The sequence below is a fragment of the Cydia amplana genome, chromosome Z (assembly GCF_948474715.1).
Source record: "Cydia amplana chromosome Z, ilCydAmpl1.1, whole genome shotgun sequence".
NCBI classification, from domain to species: Eukaryota; Metazoa; Arthropoda; class Insecta; order Lepidoptera; family Tortricidae; genus Cydia; species Cydia amplana.
Genome location: NC_086096.1, coordinates 17,149,984 through 17,170,108, shown reverse-complemented (window position 1 = coordinate 17,170,108; position 20,125 = coordinate 17,149,984). Strand labels below are relative to the sequence as shown.

Here is a 20,125-nt window from a genome sequence, read left to right as displayed (position 1 = left end):
TCAAACCAAGTTATGGTCGTAACTGTTACGTCAAATCAGTAAATATCAACAGATTTTAAACAAAAATGCACGATTCAAAAAGCCCGGCGAACAGTAAACATAAATCATGGCGGACAATGGCGGATGTGAAGGTAAGTGAGAAAGGGATGCCGCTGTTAGAGCAAGATATATATATCCGCCATACCAGCTAGCTTAAACTTCATACAACGATTTTTATAAGGAGACTTTCGCCAAGCTTTCGCCAGACTGCTTATGTGTAACGGTATATACCTACCTTAACTCTCTACTTTGTGACTAAGATTACTGGCATAAAATTATAAAAGATACTAGGGAATACATAAAAAATGACATCAATCGTCAAAATTGCTTTGGCAGTCAAAGTAAATATTTATTACCTTATACCTTTGTTATTTATTGAGAATTGAGAAATATAAAACTTATATTTATCAGTAACAAAACAGTTTTTTTATTGAATTTAGTTTATAATATCTTAAACAATAATGTGGAAGACACAGGTATGTTTTTTTTTTCTTGTAACTTGGTAACAAGTAGTTATGTTAGGGTAGGATGCTTTAATACCCTTTTCTGTTATTCGCAGATATATTTAAACATCTTAAAGGATCGTCTTCGATTACAAATATTACCTACAGGTAAAGATACTCAATAATATTCATGATGATATATTATAACTATTATAAGTCTGTATATATGAGCACACAAAGTATAGTTTGTCAAAGGACTGATCATTTCAAACATAGACAGAGAGAATCATACTATCTTTGTCTTACATTAGTACTAGCACCCAAAATAAAATGAATGAGTATAGTTTTTTTTTTGTTCTTATTTACTGACAAATAGGCTTGAGCAACTATAACTACCGAACAAAGACATGCTCTACGAGCACACTTTGATATTGGCAAAATCATCATAGATCATAGATGTGGTGAAAGCCATATTTTAAAAGAAGTAAAAAAAAAGTAAATGTAAGTATAGCTGGTCAATCAAATCTTATCAGTAAAAAAAAGGCGCGAAATTCAAATTTTCTATGGGACGATATCCCTTCGCGCCTACATTTTTCAACTTTGCCGCCTTTTTTTACTGTCAAGATCTGGTTGACCAAGTATAGGTAGTTAAAGTTTTCTACTCATTACAGTCGAGTTCCTTAATTTTTCACCTTATAGCAATGTATTAAGGTGAAGAAATGTACCTATACATAATTATTAATTCGACTGTACGGTCAGTGCCACTACACGCCAACATTTTTGAATTTGCCGCCTTTTTTAACGGACAAAGTTAACTTGCCAGAATAATCGAAGAGAGAGCAAAGTGATGAGCGAAATCGTTCATATTGTTGTAGGAGGGCCATGGTTAAGTCGCACTCAAACAACAATACAGCATCACAAGCACGACTGCCTGGTGATCGGCGCGGGCGGCGCCGGTCTTCGCGCCGCCGTCGGCCTCGCACAGGCCAAGTTCTCTGTGGCCCTGGTATCCAAGCTCTTCCCGACCAGGTCGCATACTATAGCTGCACAGGGTGGGATGAATGCAGCCATAGGTAACTTTTGAAATGTATTTACACGTATGGGAAAACTCCGTAACGCCTAAACTCCTTTAAACGCAATGTAAGGGTGAGAAGGAGGTGGAAAAGGCCGTTAGGGGGAAAAGGGGGTGGAAGTTTGTATGGGGAATCAGTAAAAAGCAGATTGTATAAAATATGCCCTCAGATACGTATTTCAGGATTATTTAACAGTAAATTACCCCCAACCCTATAAATTAGGAGATGGAAGATTGTCATAAAACAACATACTTACAAATGGAGGTGAAATCCCACCAAAAATATTTTCATTTAAAATGATGCCAAGACGAAACCATAAGGCTCGCACTGTCAAAAAGTTATCAGATCTCTTGTAGAGCCAAGCTTCTAACTCTACAAGCCCTAACTTCACAAACTCATGTGGCTTGGCCATCATGGTAACGAGATAACAGGACCTAAAATCGTAAGTTACGAGTCGTAACCTAGTGTTTTTACATTTTCAGGCAGCATGCACGAAGACGACTGGCGCTGGCACTTTTATGACACAGTCAAAGGTTCTGACTGGTTAGGCGATCAGGTTAGGAGCCCATAGTTTATTCCACTACTTAGCGCATTCCGCACCTCTGCGGTTATCATAAAACCATCAATCTCGAGTGCTTCCGTAATATGGAATCCCAAGTATAATAAATGACAGCCATTGCCATTGAATTGGTACAAAAGCGCGGTTCCTGAGGTGAAAACCGATTCCATAGACTGACAGGTAAAACAGTCCTACATTGCTCTTAAAAAACCCAACCTTCCATATCTTGAGGCTAGGCGTAAAATGGCTGACGGCCCGATTCGGATTTTGAAATAGACATCTGTTAGATATCTTTTAGACATCGCCAAGATAGGATAACAATATGTTTAAGATTTAACCTGTCAAATTTGACATTTGCGAGATTCTGGAAATACTCTTGAACGATTTCCACAAGATATGGCTTAGAGATCCAATTCACATTTAATAGATACCTAACTCTATCTAACGTAAAAGTGACATTGGTTGCCCGAATTGCGCTGCAAAAGAGAACTAGTTGAAATCTAAACTATAACGTATCTAAAATGGATCTAGTACGTGTCGTCTCTTGTGAATATCTTGAAGTTCGAATACGGCAGTGACTCAATAGCCCTGTTTAATATTTGTAGAGGTGATAATAAAAGTTCTAAACTTCTTGAGCAGAGTACGCGTAGGGACGCGTAGCGCACGCTACGATCCCTCGCCTCATTCGCCACCCCGCTATACTCGAGCTACGGCTGCGCTCGCGCAGTGCACCGTATTTGTGATGTGTTCACCCAATTGCAAAAGTGCATGGCCAATTTATGAATGAATCCCTTTCATAATGTGTTCATGCAATTTTGCAGTTTTGCTGTACAATAAATTTCACAGACATATTTAATATTTAGTAACAGTAAACACATTTAATAACAGTAAACATCAATTTAAGAAAAAGTACTAAAAATTAGCAATTGATAGATAGTAAATACCTAATATGTACGAGTACACACTTACCCCCTTATTCATTAAACTTTACGGGCCTGATTTAGTCAAAATAATGTTTTATCCCTTTCTCCCGAAGTCAAAATGACAGATTAAATACAAACGATTTTTTCTTAAGTAATGTTCACACGGGTAAATTCTAACTGTCGTATTCGAACTTCAAGATATTCACAAGAGATATGTTATAGTTTAGATTTCAACTAGTTCTCTTTTGCAGCTCAATTCGGGCAACCAATGTAACTTTTACGTTAGATAGTGTTAGATATCTATTAGATGTGAATTGGATCTCTGAGTCATATCTTGTGGAAATCGTTCAAGAGTATCTCCAGAATCGCAGAGATGTCAAATTTGACAGGTTAGATCTTAAACATATCGATATAGTATCTTGGTGACGTCTAAAAGATATCTGGTAGATGTCTATTTCAAAATCCGAATCGGGCCCTACGACTGGTTTAATTTATCGCCCGTATTGGATTTACTCACTGTAAGTAGGTATGTATAGTTATAGTACCTAATAGTCTAGTGTAATAATAACATAAATAACTTTTAAACTAGCAATATTCGAAAACAGGATTCAATCCATTATCTTACTCGCGAGGCACCTTTCGCTGTATATGAATTGGAAAATATGGGGATGCCATTTTCGAGGACGGCGGACGGCAAAATATATCAGAGACAATTTGGAGGTGGCACCACACACATGGGCAAGAAAGTGGCAAAAAGAACCTGCGCTGCAGAAGACCGGTAAGTATCATACGTTTTTGAATGTTTATTTACTATATAAAGTATTACCTAAGTACAATCTAGTACCTAGTGTCAGCACTGCTGTCAGTAGGAAGGACTTGTTAATATGTGGTATTACAATACAATACAATACAAATACTCTTTATTGCACACCTCAATAAAAGAAGACAATACGAATAAAACAGAAATACAAACAGAGGTAAACAACAGGCGGTCTTATCGCTAAAAAGCGATCTTTTCCAGACAACCTTTGGGTAGCGGAAATTAATAAATTTACATATTATGTCAGTAGGTGTTGCAAATGCAGTGAAAGAAACCTATCACTAAATACATCGAAAACAGACAAATTACCATGCAAATAAAAATAAACGAAATAAAAATACATATACAATACATACACATACTTATATATATATATATATATGTCGTAGTCAGATCGTATGGTATTCTGTATATAAAGTCCGTCAACCAAATCTTGTCAGTAGTAAAAGGCGGCAAATTTGAAAAATCGCGGGTTAGCAACACTGTGTTCGAATAATTACAAAATGCGTGTCATCTGTGTTTTATCTGTGGAATGTGGATCGTGAACGACAGCCGTCACCTTATTTTTTTTCATTTGGTTTTCATTCTGAATCGTTTCTGTTTCAAGAGATATTTCTGCTGTCACCATTAAATACCAATACATTAAATAAGAATAAGCAAAGCTAAGGGGCCTACAATGTACAATCATGCTTGTTGATGGTAAACATTACTAAAAATTGAGGTTATGACAAGTACATACTGGAAGAACTCTTTCGAACTTTTAAGATTATGTTCAGTTTTTTTGTTTTAGGGTTAAAAGGCATAAATAAAATTAAAACGTATGCCTAAATCTATCCAACAAGACCATAAATTGTGTCCTGGAAACCGTCCATAGGCCCACATGTCTAATATTTTCAGCAATCAGTTGTGACTATTTACAAAGATGCAATAGAATACTACAGAGTATTATGCTTGGTTGAAGTGACCCGGTAACATTGGTAACTTCATTATATTTTTTCAATTAATGACCTGAATTATAGTGTAAGCTAAAGTGACTCTTATCTTATTTACCTTTAAATTAAATAAACACCCAAATATCAGTTGTTTTATTTTTAATATGTAATCCTTGTACAATATATACCAATCAAAAAAATTACACAGGTATGTCATATTCATCCAGAAGAGTACACTAATTTACATTAACAAGTGGCATATTATATTGTAAATAACAAATATATGCACTATCTAATTTTCTGCATTTTGATATGATTTTATTTTAGTAAACTTAGAAGACATAGATAGGGAACAAAGAGAATATAAGCACTACGATTAGGGAGTTGTTTTTGATATCTTCAAATTTGTTCATCATTTTGATTAACATTGTTTTAACATCGCTTTTAAATTTATTGTCCGTCCGTTTCAAATTTTTTCAATAAACCGCGAGTGACAATTTGAATTGACGTACGCAGGGCGCGCTCAGCGGAAAAAAAATATTTTGGTTCGATGTACATTGCTGCTTTTCTTAGCGCAATACTGCTCTTTGAGTGTTGCCCTACTTTAGTTTGCTTTACATTGCTACTGACAAGATTTGGTTGACGGACTATACATCAAATTTTGTTTACATAAAGTATATGCATAATTCACAGTCTTCTGACAATCAGGTTAGACAAATACGTCTTCTCAGTTCAGTTATTTATTTATATAACCGCGCGCCATCTATGTAACGCTTGATCAACTATATAGTTGATGCCATACCATCCCTCCACTTTAGCGCCATCTGTGGGGTGGTATGGGGTAACTTAACTATTGTATCTTTCCGTGCAAGTCCCTCCCTTGAGCGCAAATAGTATTGTGGCAGCACTGGCGTTAGCGTTGACGTGATCTGAATAATAAAGTTGGTCAAATCAATTTGTCAGTAAATAGGAACAAAAAAACTATAAGTACTCATGCTTTTCTTTTGGGTGCCAATACTAGTTTAAAAAATAATCCCCAGGTCATAAAATTCTGAGGCATATTCATAAAACGCCGATATTCACGCTTACTGAGCGGATTTAGATGCAAATAATTTAAATAGTTCGAGTTCCGTGAAAGGACATGGGATACTTTTAATCATGTTGTTGGTATTTGACTACTAAACAAATCAGTTTCTTTTTTCGAACTGTCAAATTTTGCTACTAGGATACCTATTATGTATATGTTACATACAACCCTGTCATTTTAGGCTGCGAATTTCCGACACATTTATGCAAGTACTACTACTACTACTCGCGGGGCTACTTCAGTGTTATGTAATTTATAAGAAACTACTCACACTACGGACACTAGCATGTACTCGTATCTATTGTGCCACAGCACGGGCCACGCGCTTCTCCATACGCTGTACGGCTACAGCACTCAGTTCAGTAACATCAACCTGTTCTCGGAGTTTTTCGTGTTGGACTTGCTGTACCAGGACGGCGCTGTCGTTGGCGCCATTGCCATAGACATGGACGATTCCAGTATACACAGGTATTTAGCTGTCACCGATATCTTTGTTTGTCGTGAAGCCTGTCATATCGCCGCTATACTTACTCAACCTCGTATCTGCAACACTCATTTGATGACAAAAACACCCGTATTCCGAATGAAAGAAAAGCGACATTTCCATCAAATGATTGTTGCAGATATGAGGTTGAGTAAGTATAGCGACGATATGCAGGTTAAACTGGTGTACATTGAATTTTTTGTGCAGGTTTCAGGCAAAGAACACGGTGATAGCAACAGGCGGGTACCCGCGCATGTTCTTCTCGTGCACGGCCGCGCACACCTGCACGGGCGACGGCTGCGCCATGGTCACGCGCCTCGGCCTCCCGCTACAGGACATGGAGTTTATTCAGTTCCATCCCACTGGTATCGTTACAATTCATCTTTCGATGCTTTACTGTACGGCTATGAAGACAATTCACATTATAATATAACTTTGAATTGATTGCTTCACAATTTTTTTGTTGCAAGTATACATAGAAGTTCCACCAATCATATATTCTGAAGACTAAAAGTGTCACTCATAATTAGGCATAAAAAAAATGATCAACTCAATTCGAACCTACGTTATCGGTGATCGATAATAATGACATTGAATTGTATCCTTGCAATAAATAGTTTGCGTGGAAACAACCCATTTTTAATGATCATCATTATCATCAATTCGTGAACCGGTGTTTCACTGGTTCGCGTTCAATAGACAACCAATAGTGTGTAGCGAAAATTTTCCCCTATCATCGCGATGCACATGCGAATGATTCGCTCATCTTGTACCTACATATCGCAGTATCATGAGTTGTCTTTATACATATGTATATTAATGACACCGCCTACTCGGGCTTTGCCTGGCTCCAGGTCTGGATACCAAAATAATGCCGTTATAGCAGGTTTGTATGTTCAGGTATGTACGGATCGGGTTGTCTCATGACCGAAGGTTCTCGTGGCGAAGGTGGCTACCTCGTGAACAGCGAGGGCACTCGTTTTATGGAAAAATATGCACCAAATGCCAAAGATCTAGCCAGTAGAGATGTTGTTTCCAGGTCAATGGCTACGGAATTGCGTGAAGGTAATTAGAGAAAAATATATAGCACTTAATTTTTAGACAATTTTCAAAGAAAAATATGTATCAGAATACCGAATTGTAACAGTTTATGAATTACGGCGCTGTAGGCCTAGCACACATTATTGACGCGACAGGCCGGGTAGTCTATCTAGCCGCGAGATACTGTCGCGCCAATCATGTGCTAGCCCGGCTGATGCTCATAAATTACTTGTTATAAACTACAACCTTTTGGGTAGCAGAAGCAAGTTCGTGACTCTTACGCACGATTTTGTAATGTAGGTCGCGGAGTAGGACCCAAGAAAGATCATATCTACCTCCAGCTCCACCATCTCGGGGCGGAGACCATCAAGAAGCGGCTGCCAGGCATCGCGGAGACAGCCAAGACCTTCACTGGGGCGGACGTGTACAAGGAACCGGTGCCCGTGCTGCCCACTGTACACTACACCATGGGAGGAATACCTATTAACTACAAAGGAGAGGTGACTGTCCAATTCAAATATCAATATTGTTCACTAAAGAGAACGGTAGCAACACGCGACTACTTTTAAAAATATATTGTACCCGTGTCAGAACTAAAGCCAGAACTAAAAGTACTGTCATTTTGTTTTTGTCTAGGGGAAAACACAGTTAAGTCCTTGCAGCTAAGTGTCCGCGGTACGTCGGTAACGCATAAATAATAGTTATTTTCGATACAAGTGCGAAAAAGAGGAAATTCGAAACGAGTGGTGATAAATTAAAACACGACCGAAGGGAGTGTTTTAAATCGACACGAGTTGCGAATTACCTATTCGCACGTGTATCGAACAACGTTTTACAGTACATATGGCACTTTAAAGTTTCGACATCGCACGAAAAGTGCTATTTTACGCACTAGTGCGGAAAAGTAGCCCCATATGTACTATAAGTAAATGTATTTTTTAATTTGCTAATATCAATGCATAGTCACAAAACGTGGTTAGGTCGTTGGTGGTAGTAAACATTAAATCCAATTTTCTATCTATACGATCAGGTGATCAACCATAATAACGGTTGCGACGTCGTAGTGCCGGGCCTACACGGGGCCGGTGAGGCAGTCAGTAACTGCCACGGGGCCAACCGACTCGGTGCAAACTCCATCCTTGACATCGTGGTGTTTGGCAGGGCTATAGGGAACAACATTGCGAAAATAGCAGTGCCCGGAGACAAGCAGCCAGACTTAAAGGACGTGAGTTTAGCTTTTAACTAGCAATTCTAATTAGATATTAAAACATAAGTACTACGAAGTACCCATGCTTAATATTTTCTAAATATTACGGACTAAGGTACTTAATTCTGTGGATATTTTCAATTTGTTTTCGAGACTATTCGCCCCGTGCATGGCGCCGGCCTAGTGGGTGTGGAACATATTGCTTAGTTGGCAGCTGCCAAATAGTATGAAGATGTCATCCCACGGAAGTTCTTTTTGTACCAAGTCGTGCGTTGGTGCCACTTGCATTTCCCCCACCGCCAACTTCGCACATATAGTGCGTCAAGCAAATCTTGTCAGTAGCTATGTACTGCAAATTAAAGTAGGGTAACACCATGTAACACTCCAAGAGCAGAATTGCGCTAAGAAAAGCAGCAATGTACATCGAACCAAAACGTGATTATTTTTCCGTCCTTCATACGTCAGTTCGAGTGAATTATCATAACCTCAAATTTTAGTAATGTTTACCGTCAACGAGCATGATTGTACAATGTAGGCACCTTAGCTTTGCTTGAGGTCATGCATAATCTTGGTATTTAATGGTGACCGCAGAAATTTCTCTTGAAATAAAAACGATTCAGAATGTAAACAATAAGATGATGGCTGTCATTCATGATCCACATTCCACAGATAACACACAGATGACACGCGATTTTGGAATTATTCGAACACAGTGTTGCTAACCCGCGATTTGTCAAATTTGCCGCCTTTTACTACTGACAAGATTTGGTTGATCCAGTATATGTACTCAATAATTTAAGTATCAACAATGTATCTAATTACTATTCCATGCTGGAACTTGATATAATTATGATTATTTATGATATGTAATTAATTATGATCATATCTATTTTCTAACTTCGTGATTGCAGAAGTGTAAGTTGCGGAAAGTTTACATAATGTTGATTTTTTTTTCTCGGAAACTTCAGGAATAAACAACAGGAAACAAATGAAACTATAATTTTGGAAATGGGAAATTTCGATTCCTATACTTTTGTATATTTTTATACCACAAGTTTGCAAAAAAATTCCAAGTGGGGATTTTGTAATTTGGAAACTTTTGTCAGTATTTCGTGACGTCCCTAAGGGCTCATTTAGACGATGCGAGAACTCGCATGCGAGTTTCATTACATTGCGGGTTTTGATCGGTCGGTTGAATTGGACGTAACCAACAGTCCGCAATGTAACTAAAATCGCATGCGAGTTCGCGCGCCGTCTAAATCAGCCCTAAGGGCTCATTTACACGGGGCGAGAACTCGCATGCGAGTTTCATTACATTGCGTCATTTGATCGGTCGACTGAATTGATGTAACCTCAATGGTCCGCAATGTAACTAAAACCGTATACGAGTTCGCGCGCCGTCTAAATGAGTCCTAATAATCTTTTTATATTGTTTTTATGCGCCGTTAACTTTAGTAGTAATTTATACTTTAGTCAGTGAATATTTATCAGGACTTATGTAAACAAATATTGAAATATAAATAAATCATTTCAAATAAAACACAATTTAGGTAAATTAACAATCGGTCCTTTCAGGACTTGTGTGATGTAACCTTAGACAACTATGATAAAATCAGATCGGCAGCCGGCACTTTGGGACCGCATGAATTGAGATCGAAAATGAGACTTACTATGCAGCATAAATGTGGTGTATTCCGCACCCAAAGTTTATTGGATGAAGGTATTTGATAATTTTATCAACGTATTCCTGTATTAGGGCTGATTTAGACGGCGCGTGAACTCGCATGCGATTTTAGTTACATTGCGGACTGTTGGTTACGTACAACGCATGCGTGTTCTCGCTTTGTCTAAATGTGCCCTTAAGAGCAAACTTTAGTTATTTAGAGCCTTTAAGCTGTGAATTAAATAGATCTGTCAATATTATCATGGACATTCGGCGCCATTTCTTTTGAACTGATGTGTACCTAAATTCGATACATTGCTAACTACAGACCACAATGAATTCAGTCGATCGACCAAATACCGAAATGTTACAAAGATCGCATGCAAGTTGTTGATCCGTCTAAAATTCTAAATGGGGTCTCTACAGTACAGCAGTGAGCACGCTAAGCTTATTTCTCTATTTATGCCTGTGTTCAGAAATCATCGTACACAGCCAATTGCGTCTTTCCAAAGACCTATGTGACATATTTATTATCACCGGGTACTTTTAACTATAGTCTGTGCGGAAAGAGAAGAGTTGTAGAATGTATTGGACTTCTCTTTCCGCACAGACTCTGGGCCCGATTCGGATTTTGAAATAGACATCTATTCGATATCTTTTAGACATCACCAAGATACGATAACGATATGTTTAAGATCTAACCTGTCAAATTTGACATTTCCGCGATTCTGGAGATACTCTTGAACGATGTCCACAAGATATGACATCGAGATCCAATTCATATCCAATAGATATCTAACACTATCTAACGTAAAAGTGACATGGGTTGCCCGAATTGCGCTGCAAAAGAGAACTAGTTGAAATCTAAACTATAACGTATCTCGAATGGATCTAATACGTGTCGTCTCTTGTGAATATCTTGAAGTTCGAATACGGCAGTCTATCTCTTATAGTTTTTTTGTTTCCTACCTTACCCTATTTCGATGAAATATCCTGTACTTATATAAACACTATCTAATTAATTGCAGCTCAAAAAGAGATCCTAGAATGGTACTGCGCATTCGGGAATATATACGTAAGGGATAGAGGATGCAACTGGAATAGCGACGTGGTCGAAACCTTGGAACTACAGAACATGTTGCAACTAGCGGTTCAGGTCAGACCGGTCTTTATTCTTTATTCAAACAAACACAAGTATAAGTTTACAGCTACCTATGCCGAGACACTTACAGCCATATTCGAACTTTAAGATACGTCAAATACTGATTGAAACGATATGGGTTGGATATGTCAGTGTCAAACAAGTGTCAAAAGTGACGCGTTTGTTTGTAGAAACGTCACTTTTGACACTTGTTTGACACTGACATATCCATTCCATATCGTTTCAATCTCTAGTATTTGACGTATCTTAAAGTTCGGATATGGCCGTTATACTGTTAATACATAGTCAGTATCAGGTATTGTAGTTCTTATTAGTTAGACATTTTATTCTCTAGGGGTGGCGGGGGCAGCGTTCTTACATACCTATTTGCTTTTTATATAATTATAAGTAATTTAATTTATATCCGTTGACCGTGCAGGTGGTAGCAGCGGCCCGGAACCGTGTTGAGAGCCGCGGGGCGCACTTTCGAGACGATTTCCCCAAGAGGCTGGACGAGCTCGATTACAGCACGGACACTAGTGGCCAGGTAGGCACTATCCACACTTGAAGGGCGATCAAACGAGACTCGAGACTACTTCGCTAACAACCTAGCTAGATATAGACATACAGTTGGGTCAATTTAATTTTAAGGGACTATGAAAATGGGTTTTCAATGTATTTTTAAATACTTACCATGACGGTGGCTGTAACTTGCGAATGATTGCAAATCTAAAGAGGTAAGTAGGTACAACAAGCGCAGTGTTAAGAGAGTTTGTATTGGTTTGTATAGAGAGAGACCGCTGAGCTCTCCCTAAATGTTTGTATGTTTTGGTTTTTTAAACGTTTTCTATCATTTTCAACTGTAATTGTTCCAGACAAAGAAGCCTATAGAGGAGCATTGGCGGAAACACACGTTCACCACTTTGGACTTGTGTTCGGGTAACGTGAACATCTCCTACAGGCCTGTCATCGACACGACGCTGGACAACGAGGTGGACTGGGTGCCGCCGGTGCCGCGCGTCTATTGAATACTGACATAGAGTAATATAGTAAGACAAGAGTGCTCACTCCATACATCAGTTCAGACTATTAATTTCAGTGTCTACATCTAGCATCGAGTAGCGGAACTATCAGTACTGCTACTTGACAATAGATGTAGCACCGACCGGAAAGTCTTATCTCAACAGCATAAGACTTTCCGGTCGGTGCTACATCTATTGTCAAGTAGCAGTACTGATAGTTCCGCTACTCGATGCTAAATGATAATAGTCTTTTTGGTACTAAAACTGATGTATGGAGTGAGCACTCTATGTATTTTTTTCTCTATGATACTGACCATAGGACCGGGACACTTCGTCGTAGGTAATTGACAAATATTCGTGGTTCCGTACTCCCCGACAAATGAGATCTGAAATGTGAATATTACTTATACATGACTATTATACAGTCGTTATGTTACTTAAAACTGATTAAGATATCGGTTTTCACGAATTACATAAGTAGGTACATAATGTTCTTTGCCGAGACACTTTTCATTCGAATATAAAAGTGAAGGATTAATTTTACTTCAAATTGTTAATTAAACTAGCTCGAAACTAAAACTTGTTGTTTTTGTACTGGCTTAAAATAACATTTAGATCAGTAATTCATACTTAATTTGACGACTGATGATTAGTGAAATATAAACTTACGGAATACTGAAGTGCGTACTTATTCTATTGTCTTTGATGTCTGGTGCACTCAAACACGTCAAGCACGTTTTTCGCAAAATATGTCATGTATAGCAACGCGCTAGATTTTTTTTTTCTACTATTCGCAAAACATTCCGTACTCGACCGTAGCACACCGTTTATACTAAGCGGCGTAGTTGTGGGTTGTGAGTGAGAGTCATAACGGGTGACGTGTGGCGAGGTGTCTCGTAAGGGTTGTAAGTAACAGAGAGTATGCGGCCCGAGGGGTTGGAGCGTGCGCGGCGGCCGCGCCCTGCCCGGCCAGGTGTTGCATCAAATCAATCTGCTGAGGCGCCTGTCAATTAATCAAATTGATGCTTTGTTCTAGACGGGTGTTCGACAAAGCAATTTGTTTAAATTAGAGCTCCTTGTGGAAGATAATATTGTACACGAGCGCATGGAAAGTGAAGTTAAATAGTTCATGAATAATATACCTGGATATTATGACGATTACGCCACTTTAACTCTAAAGTATATATCTGTCTGTATGAACTTATAGGTAAGCTTTAGACTCGCACGATGGTCTGACATAGTGTCCCGAGCTGACAGGTAGCGGTAAAGGCGCTATAAAAATATTTACAGTAGGTACATATGGTGCTACTTTCCCGAACTAGTCCGGGAAATAGCACTTCCCGTGCATATATCGAAAGTTTCAAGTGCCATAATTACGAGTATGTACTGTAAAACGTTGTACGACACGCGTGCGAATAGGTAATTCGCAACTCGTGTCGATCTTAATTTATCGCCACTCGTTTCGAATTTCCTCTTTTCCGCACTTGTATCGTAAATAAGTATTATATTTAATGACACATTATTATTTACATAATACTTATAAAAAAAATTAAGCAATAAATAGGTCCTTTCTCCATCGATATCACTTGAGTCACTTCCCACTTTAGGATCAAAAGGCTAACTATTTTCAATCATCTCCAGTAACCTGATGGTCTTGAAAACCTCTGAGATCTGGTGGGGATAAATATAAGAAAGGGCTTTCAATGCAGTTTATCAATGCTGCCCTGCGAAATCACGTTCTTCGGGATCGCAAGGATAAGATTTTGTATGATATGAATTTGTGTATTGTGAAAATTGTGAAGTTATGCCCTATGCCGGGTGGTGTAAAGCTGTGGAAAGAAAAGTACAGTCAGCAATATAAACTTGTACGGTCGGGGCCCCAACTTAAGTACCCAAATGTACCAAAAATGAGATTTATGCCAAAAACTTATTTCACATCCGGCCTTAAGGCTTCGTCACACAGGCGCTTTTTCCGGGCGCGGCGTGAGCGGGGCGTGAGCATTTTATATGTAAAAACGACGGCCTTTAGGGCTTTGAGGCGAGTTTTATACCACGATAGTGGCAAACAAGCGTGTGGTCCGCCTGATGTTGAGCGGCCATCGCAGCCTATGGACACTTGTAATTTTAGCGTTGCGATTGTATTATTTTCTAACATATAGGTGTACAAGACAGGCACTGGCACTATGACTACTTCGGCAGCAGGCTAGAATTTTTAACATTATATATACCTACTAAAAGTGTCATTCTATAGAACTTGCTAACTATGTAGGTAAATAAACCACCATATTGAAATTGTCAAAAATGATGAATTTACTACTGACTTTTGTTTACATAGTTAGCAAGTTCCATAGAATGACACTTTACTACTTAATTGCTTATTTAGTTTCTCAAAATAACGCGTACCTATAGAATAATTTATAGCTGTTAATAACCCTTAATTATACCATCTGAATGCAAAAGGTCGTGTCATACCAACGCCATTAAACGGATTTGTAAAATAACGAAGTCGAGAGCGCTTAAACCTACATTTACAGCGCGAGAGGCGGCGAGAGGGAGCCCCGCCCTCGCCACGCTTTCATTGAGCATCGCTAATTACCTACCACTGGTAATGTTTGCGCAATATCGCTTCTTTTGGCTTAACTAGTACTAGAATATATAGGCTCTTTTAACCCTCCATGGTCATTATCTTTCTGAGGCTTTATAAAAATGTAAGTCTGCGTGTTTTATGTCCACCGCTTTGGAGCGTAGGTACATAGGCTTAATAAGAAAATAAATGTTTCTTCTCACTTAGCTTAGTCCGACAGTTCCTATTGAAAACTATAAAAACTTCCAATATGTTTAATAATTTTAGGGACTACGAGTATAATATGCCTACAGCAAACTACATATTTATATAAATATGTTCAAAAATATAGCATTTATCAATCTGGCACGCAACACATTTACGGGTGCTTTAGGGAATTAGGTTGTTTTGTTAGGTTGTATTGTAAGAAGTTGATAAGCATATGTGTGCTAACTTGGAGCACGGTCTAGGAATTTTATATCGAACCATAAGATGTTGATATATATGTACATATTTAATATGTATAGGTACATGCGCTCATTTAAAATACTGTATTACTCTAAAGAGGTGCTATATCACTCTACCCGCATATGCTACATCACTTTAGTATGCCCTGAGTTAACACACGCATGTTGATGAGAGCACTACCTATATAAATAATCAGTAACGTTTATAGCTTTTTTTTTCACTGGGTTTCGAAAATGTTTTACTTGATAATAGTGACCGTACCTGTAGCCAATAATGACAAGTGTTTTGTGTGATGCTCAGAGCACAATCAGTGGGTCGGTGCGACGCATCTGAGGCCTTACTACCCCGAATCTCCCCGGTCGCATCTCCCTCGGGGTGATAATCCGCGCACGCGACGCAAGCTCCGCCCGAGGGCGTGGCCGAGGACTTCCGCAGCACTCCCCCGCACATCCCCCGCCCTCCGTCTCCGACGACCGGACGAGGCGCCTCGCTATTATCCCGGCTTCCTGTCCGCGAACGCTCGCCTGCACCTCCGATATATTGATTTGTTTATTTTTTTCCCGCGCAAACAACGACAAATAAGACGGACGTGGCCCTTCCCAGTGGCCTCCCGTGACGGTACAAACGGACGCTCACGCGGCCGCCGGCCGCGACGCCGCGAGATGGACCGTGTGCAGAGTGCTAAGCCTTCACCTAGTGCCAATGATGGAGCTATCAATTAAGTGAAGGTGAGTAACTTTAGGTATTTCTTCAGTCAACCAACATTTGTATATATAGGTAGGTACCTATATACCGTTAAATTACTGAGTATATACTTTAATATTTTTTAATATTTCGGGACAATCTTACACAAATCGACCTAGCCCCAAACTAAGCAAAGCTTTTACAAGCTGTCGGTCTTGCTGTTAGCAAGTCTGTTCGGAAAGAGAAGAGTCGTCATATATTGGGTCCCATACATTCCACGACTCTTCTCTTTCCGCACAGACTCTACTGTGGGTACTAGGCGACGATACCTCTACTTAATATAGTCCATGGTATAATAATATGATATAGGCTGAATATAGGTACTTAAATGTGTTTGTATGAATAATATAAATAAAATGACATTTTAAAAACTTAAATAGATAAATACACACTTAGTATACTTAGATACATAGAATAACTTAGGAACAAATATCCATGCTCAGCACACAAATATCTTCATAGGCAGGGTCAGTACAATAGGTACCCACTAGGCAAGACAGGTCGTCAAAATGTATTTACAACTATAACCAACACATCATTACACTACTTAAATTGTCTCGATATCTATGTACGAGTAGGTAATGCTTCCCAAATATACATATTCGTAGGTACCTACCTACAGTATTTAGGTATTGCTGTTGTTCAACCGTCTGATACTAAGGAATTTACCTGGCATCAAATGATTCCATACCAGTAGGTAAGTAGGAATAAAGGTAAATAACAGAGCAATATAACTTTTCCAAAAAATAATGTAAAAAAAAAACAGTTTAATATGCCACTAATAGTTTAATAATAGCTATAGTGCATCTCAAGACAAATGCAATGAACCTAAACACGGTTAGAATACAGAGTCTAGCCCTTTATTAATTTATAGTTTTCATGAGCAGTTCCAATTTACCAAGTGTGATTGTCCGAAAGCGAATGGCGAGTTACTATAAAATAATATCCAAATCACGATAGATGTGCCTGTAATAGATAGATAGAATACTCTTTATTGCCACACCTCCGTAGACAGATACAATAAAAGAAAAGAACAATTGACCTGATTGATGTGCCTGTAATGTTTGAGGAATTCCTGTGATTTCTCCAGAATCCGATTCAGATCAGATCCTAAAGTGATTGCAATGGGTCCAACTGTAACATACAGTATATTTACTACTAAAATAACCTTTCTCCACACCAGCTCGTAAAGGCTCTATATTCTTCAAAAACAGACGAGAAAGTTGGATTTCATCCACAAAAGTGGCATGGCAAAATAGTTGCATGCAAATTTTGAGTTGTTTCCTCATGATGGCTGATAAAATTGACTTTTAAGTGATGATTTTGAATGATAAATATTTCATAACGGATTTGATTGGTAATATTTTACATTAGTATTTTTAGCAGTATCATCAATCATCGTCATCAAAAAATGGAATCCTACATAGTGCAGGGTCTCTAGAACAGTGTCGTATGTATAATAATTATACCGCTTGTTATTTATTTATTTATCGTATGGTATTTACTTCTGATCCTTCTAGTGGGGCTCCCAGGCTTCAAGAAACCTGATGTTGCCTGGCTGAAAAGTGGTGGCGTTCCTTCCACCAGCTTTTTAATTTTCCCTTTACAACTCTCGAAAATTCGCACTAGAGAATATCACACCCTTAATAGTTATTCTAGCTTGATTGACAGACATCGGTATTTTGGAGGCAATATTTAATGACAGGTAATGAGTTCCTACATCGATAAACTCAATCATCGATACTTTTCTCTAATACTATATAGTGATTGCCCCCATTTTGTTGAAGAATTGTAAGGGGGAAATTTAAGGAGCTGGTAGCGGACACCATTTTTCAGCCTGGCAACAACAGGTTTCTTGAAGCCTGGTAGCCCTTGTACAAGGATCAGAAGTCAAACTGCGCTTTAATAATTAAGCACCCGACACTATTCTAGAGATCCTACACAAACAATTATTCGTCGCTTGGATAAATGCAAGAAAATCCTCATCAATTCATAAATGCTGCTGAAAACGACTATACCGTAAGCACCGAAATTACATTATAGATCAGCAAGTTCACTTTGCACATGTACAACGAGTGCTCGAATGCAATAATTAATTCCATGTTGATTTATGCGAATATTATTCAACCAGTTAGTATGTACATGCTAGCCTGGCACCAGCGCTGCTGAATTTATGCCTATATGGTAATACGCGGTGATGTTGCCGCGAATACATTTGCCTTCCTAACTAGCAGCGCCATCATATAAATCCTGTTATCTTTTTTACAATGTTGACCGTTGTTAGCCAATTATTTTTAGTTATATACACCGGCGCCGGGCAGAGATTAAAGTACCTATTTAAGCTAATTTCTCAGTCACTGGTATTGTAATTATTAAATTTTAAAGAAAACCAATTATTATTTAATAAACATTAAAGCTGTTATTCATAAAAGTTTACAAGCCTCTATGTTCAAAATGAGAGATGAAGAGAAACGATAACGATTAATAGCTAATTGAGGCTTGTAGCGCGTTTATGAATAATGCTATATAGGCATTTGCGAAAGTGTAAATGCATTATACTATTATATAATTTCTGCACGACCAGGGAGCCAAGCCAAGTTGACAGTCGTTTGCAGAATACGTTTATTTTTCGTTTTTTTTTTTCAATTCAACTCAACATATTTAAATTCAAAAATTGAAATATGTATGTTGATTTTGGTTGAGCAAATCTGGCCACAATACTTTGGCTCGTTTATAGGTACATTTTTATAACGGGAGGCTTTTTATGAAAAAGGTTTAAAGTACCTATTTTTGTGATTCGTTTTTTACTGGGGAACGTACAGTCACCAGCAAAAATATATGACTGTGGGCAGCCGTGCAAAAATATCTGATGCTCCATTGGAGGCATAAGTATATGACGACACTACCTCGGTAAAAATATGTGATGCTTTGTGGCCGGCAAAAACATCGTTAGTCTGTATCCGCATAAATATCGAATCGGGTCGCTTAAAAATATTTGACGCCTCATAAAAATCAAAATTATGTGATTACTCTCATCTGGCATAAATATCTCTCCACTGTGAATGCAAATACATGGGATGGCAGACGGACCGCCTATATATCTGACACGAAATTATGAAATATGTATGTCATCAATCGGCAAAAACGAACCATACCTGGATAGCATAGAGCCTTAAATTGTATGAAGTGATTTGACAATTCACGAAAAGAGTGCAGACTTGTCATTGCATATGTCTGTCTCACGTATTTCATTTGCAATTTTAAATTGTGACATAATTCAGGTAGACTTTTAATAGAAGATGTGTAATAAAACTAATAAACCTCCTTCTTACATAAAAAAGGATGATAAAGAAGTCAACTTGTGGACTGTGACAAGGACAAACAATAATAGTGCTTTCGCTGCTACTCCTACTGAATGATACATAAGACTATCCCGTTCGGTCATTTCCCCCACCCCTCATGCCAGATCCAGTTATATACTAGATTCATGATATGATTGCAATACGTTCAAATTTACAAAAAAATTATATCCATTTTATTCCGTCAAATCGATGATAGAATATAATGTGAGACAGACATATACAATGACAAGACTGCACTCTTTTCGTGAATTGTCAAATCACTTCATACAATTTACGGCTCTATACCAAACATGTATGGTTCGTTTTTGAAGGTCGATAACATATTTGTGATTTTCCAACGTGTCAGATATTATAATAGGCGGTCCGTCGTCCATCCGATGTATTTGCTTTCACAGTGGAGAGATATTTATGCCAGATGAGAGTAATCAGATAATTTTGATTTTTATAAGTAATCAAATATTTTTAAGCGACCCGATCCGATATTTATGCGGATAAAGACTAACGATATTTTTGCCGGCCACAAAGCATCACATATTTTTACCGAGGTAGTGTCG

At 38.3% G+C, this 20,125-nt stretch overlaps 2 protein-coding genes across 2 annotated transcripts in view; both read left to right on the top strand.

Annotated features, from left to right (window-relative positions):
* The first annotated feature begins 1,354 nt into the window (after positions 1 to 1,354).
* On the top strand, positions 1,355 to 12,868 carry LOC134661068 (succinate dehydrogenase [ubiquinone] flavoprotein subunit 2, mitochondrial-like). The gene is made up of 13 exons (XM_063516969.1): positions 1,355 to 1,555; positions 2,038 to 2,111; positions 3,643 to 3,815; positions 6,189 to 6,344; positions 6,568 to 6,725; positions 7,261 to 7,425; positions 7,702 to 7,901; positions 8,432 to 8,626; positions 10,184 to 10,328; positions 11,300 to 11,427; positions 11,852 to 11,959; positions 12,288 to 12,453; positions 12,754 to 12,868. The coding sequence occupies exons 1-12, from the start codon at positions 1,540 to 1,542 to the stop codon at positions 12,438 to 12,440; spliced, it is 1,671 nt and encodes a 556-aa protein (XP_063373039.1). The 5' UTR covers positions 1,355 to 1,539; the 3' UTR covers positions 12,441 to 12,453; positions 12,754 to 12,868.
* Positions 12,869 to 15,726: 2,858 nt separating this feature from the next.
* Positions 15,727 to 20,125, top strand: part of LOC134660832 (DNA-binding protein D-ETS-3) — a 96,239-nt gene continuing 91,840 nt past the window's right edge. Inside the window, exon 1 of the mRNA XM_063516662.1 lies at positions 15,727 to 16,193. The gene's annotated coding sequence lies outside the window, so the exon portion shown is untranslated. The remainder of the gene's footprint in view (positions 16,194 to 20,125) is intronic.

What these genes read in the sequence shown, in the direction of transcription:
- LOC134661068 (XM_063516969.1), top strand. An exon ending in AGCAGCCAGACTTAAAGGAC is followed by an intron (nt 8,627 to 10,183) that starts GTGAGTTTAGCT and finishes CGGTCCTTTCAG; the next exon opens with GACTTGTGTGATGTAACCTT. An exon ending in TGTTGCAACTAGCGGTTCAG is followed by an intron (nt 11,428 to 11,851) that starts GTCAGACCGGTC and finishes TTGACCGTGCAG; the next exon opens with GTGGTAGCAGCGGCCCGGAA.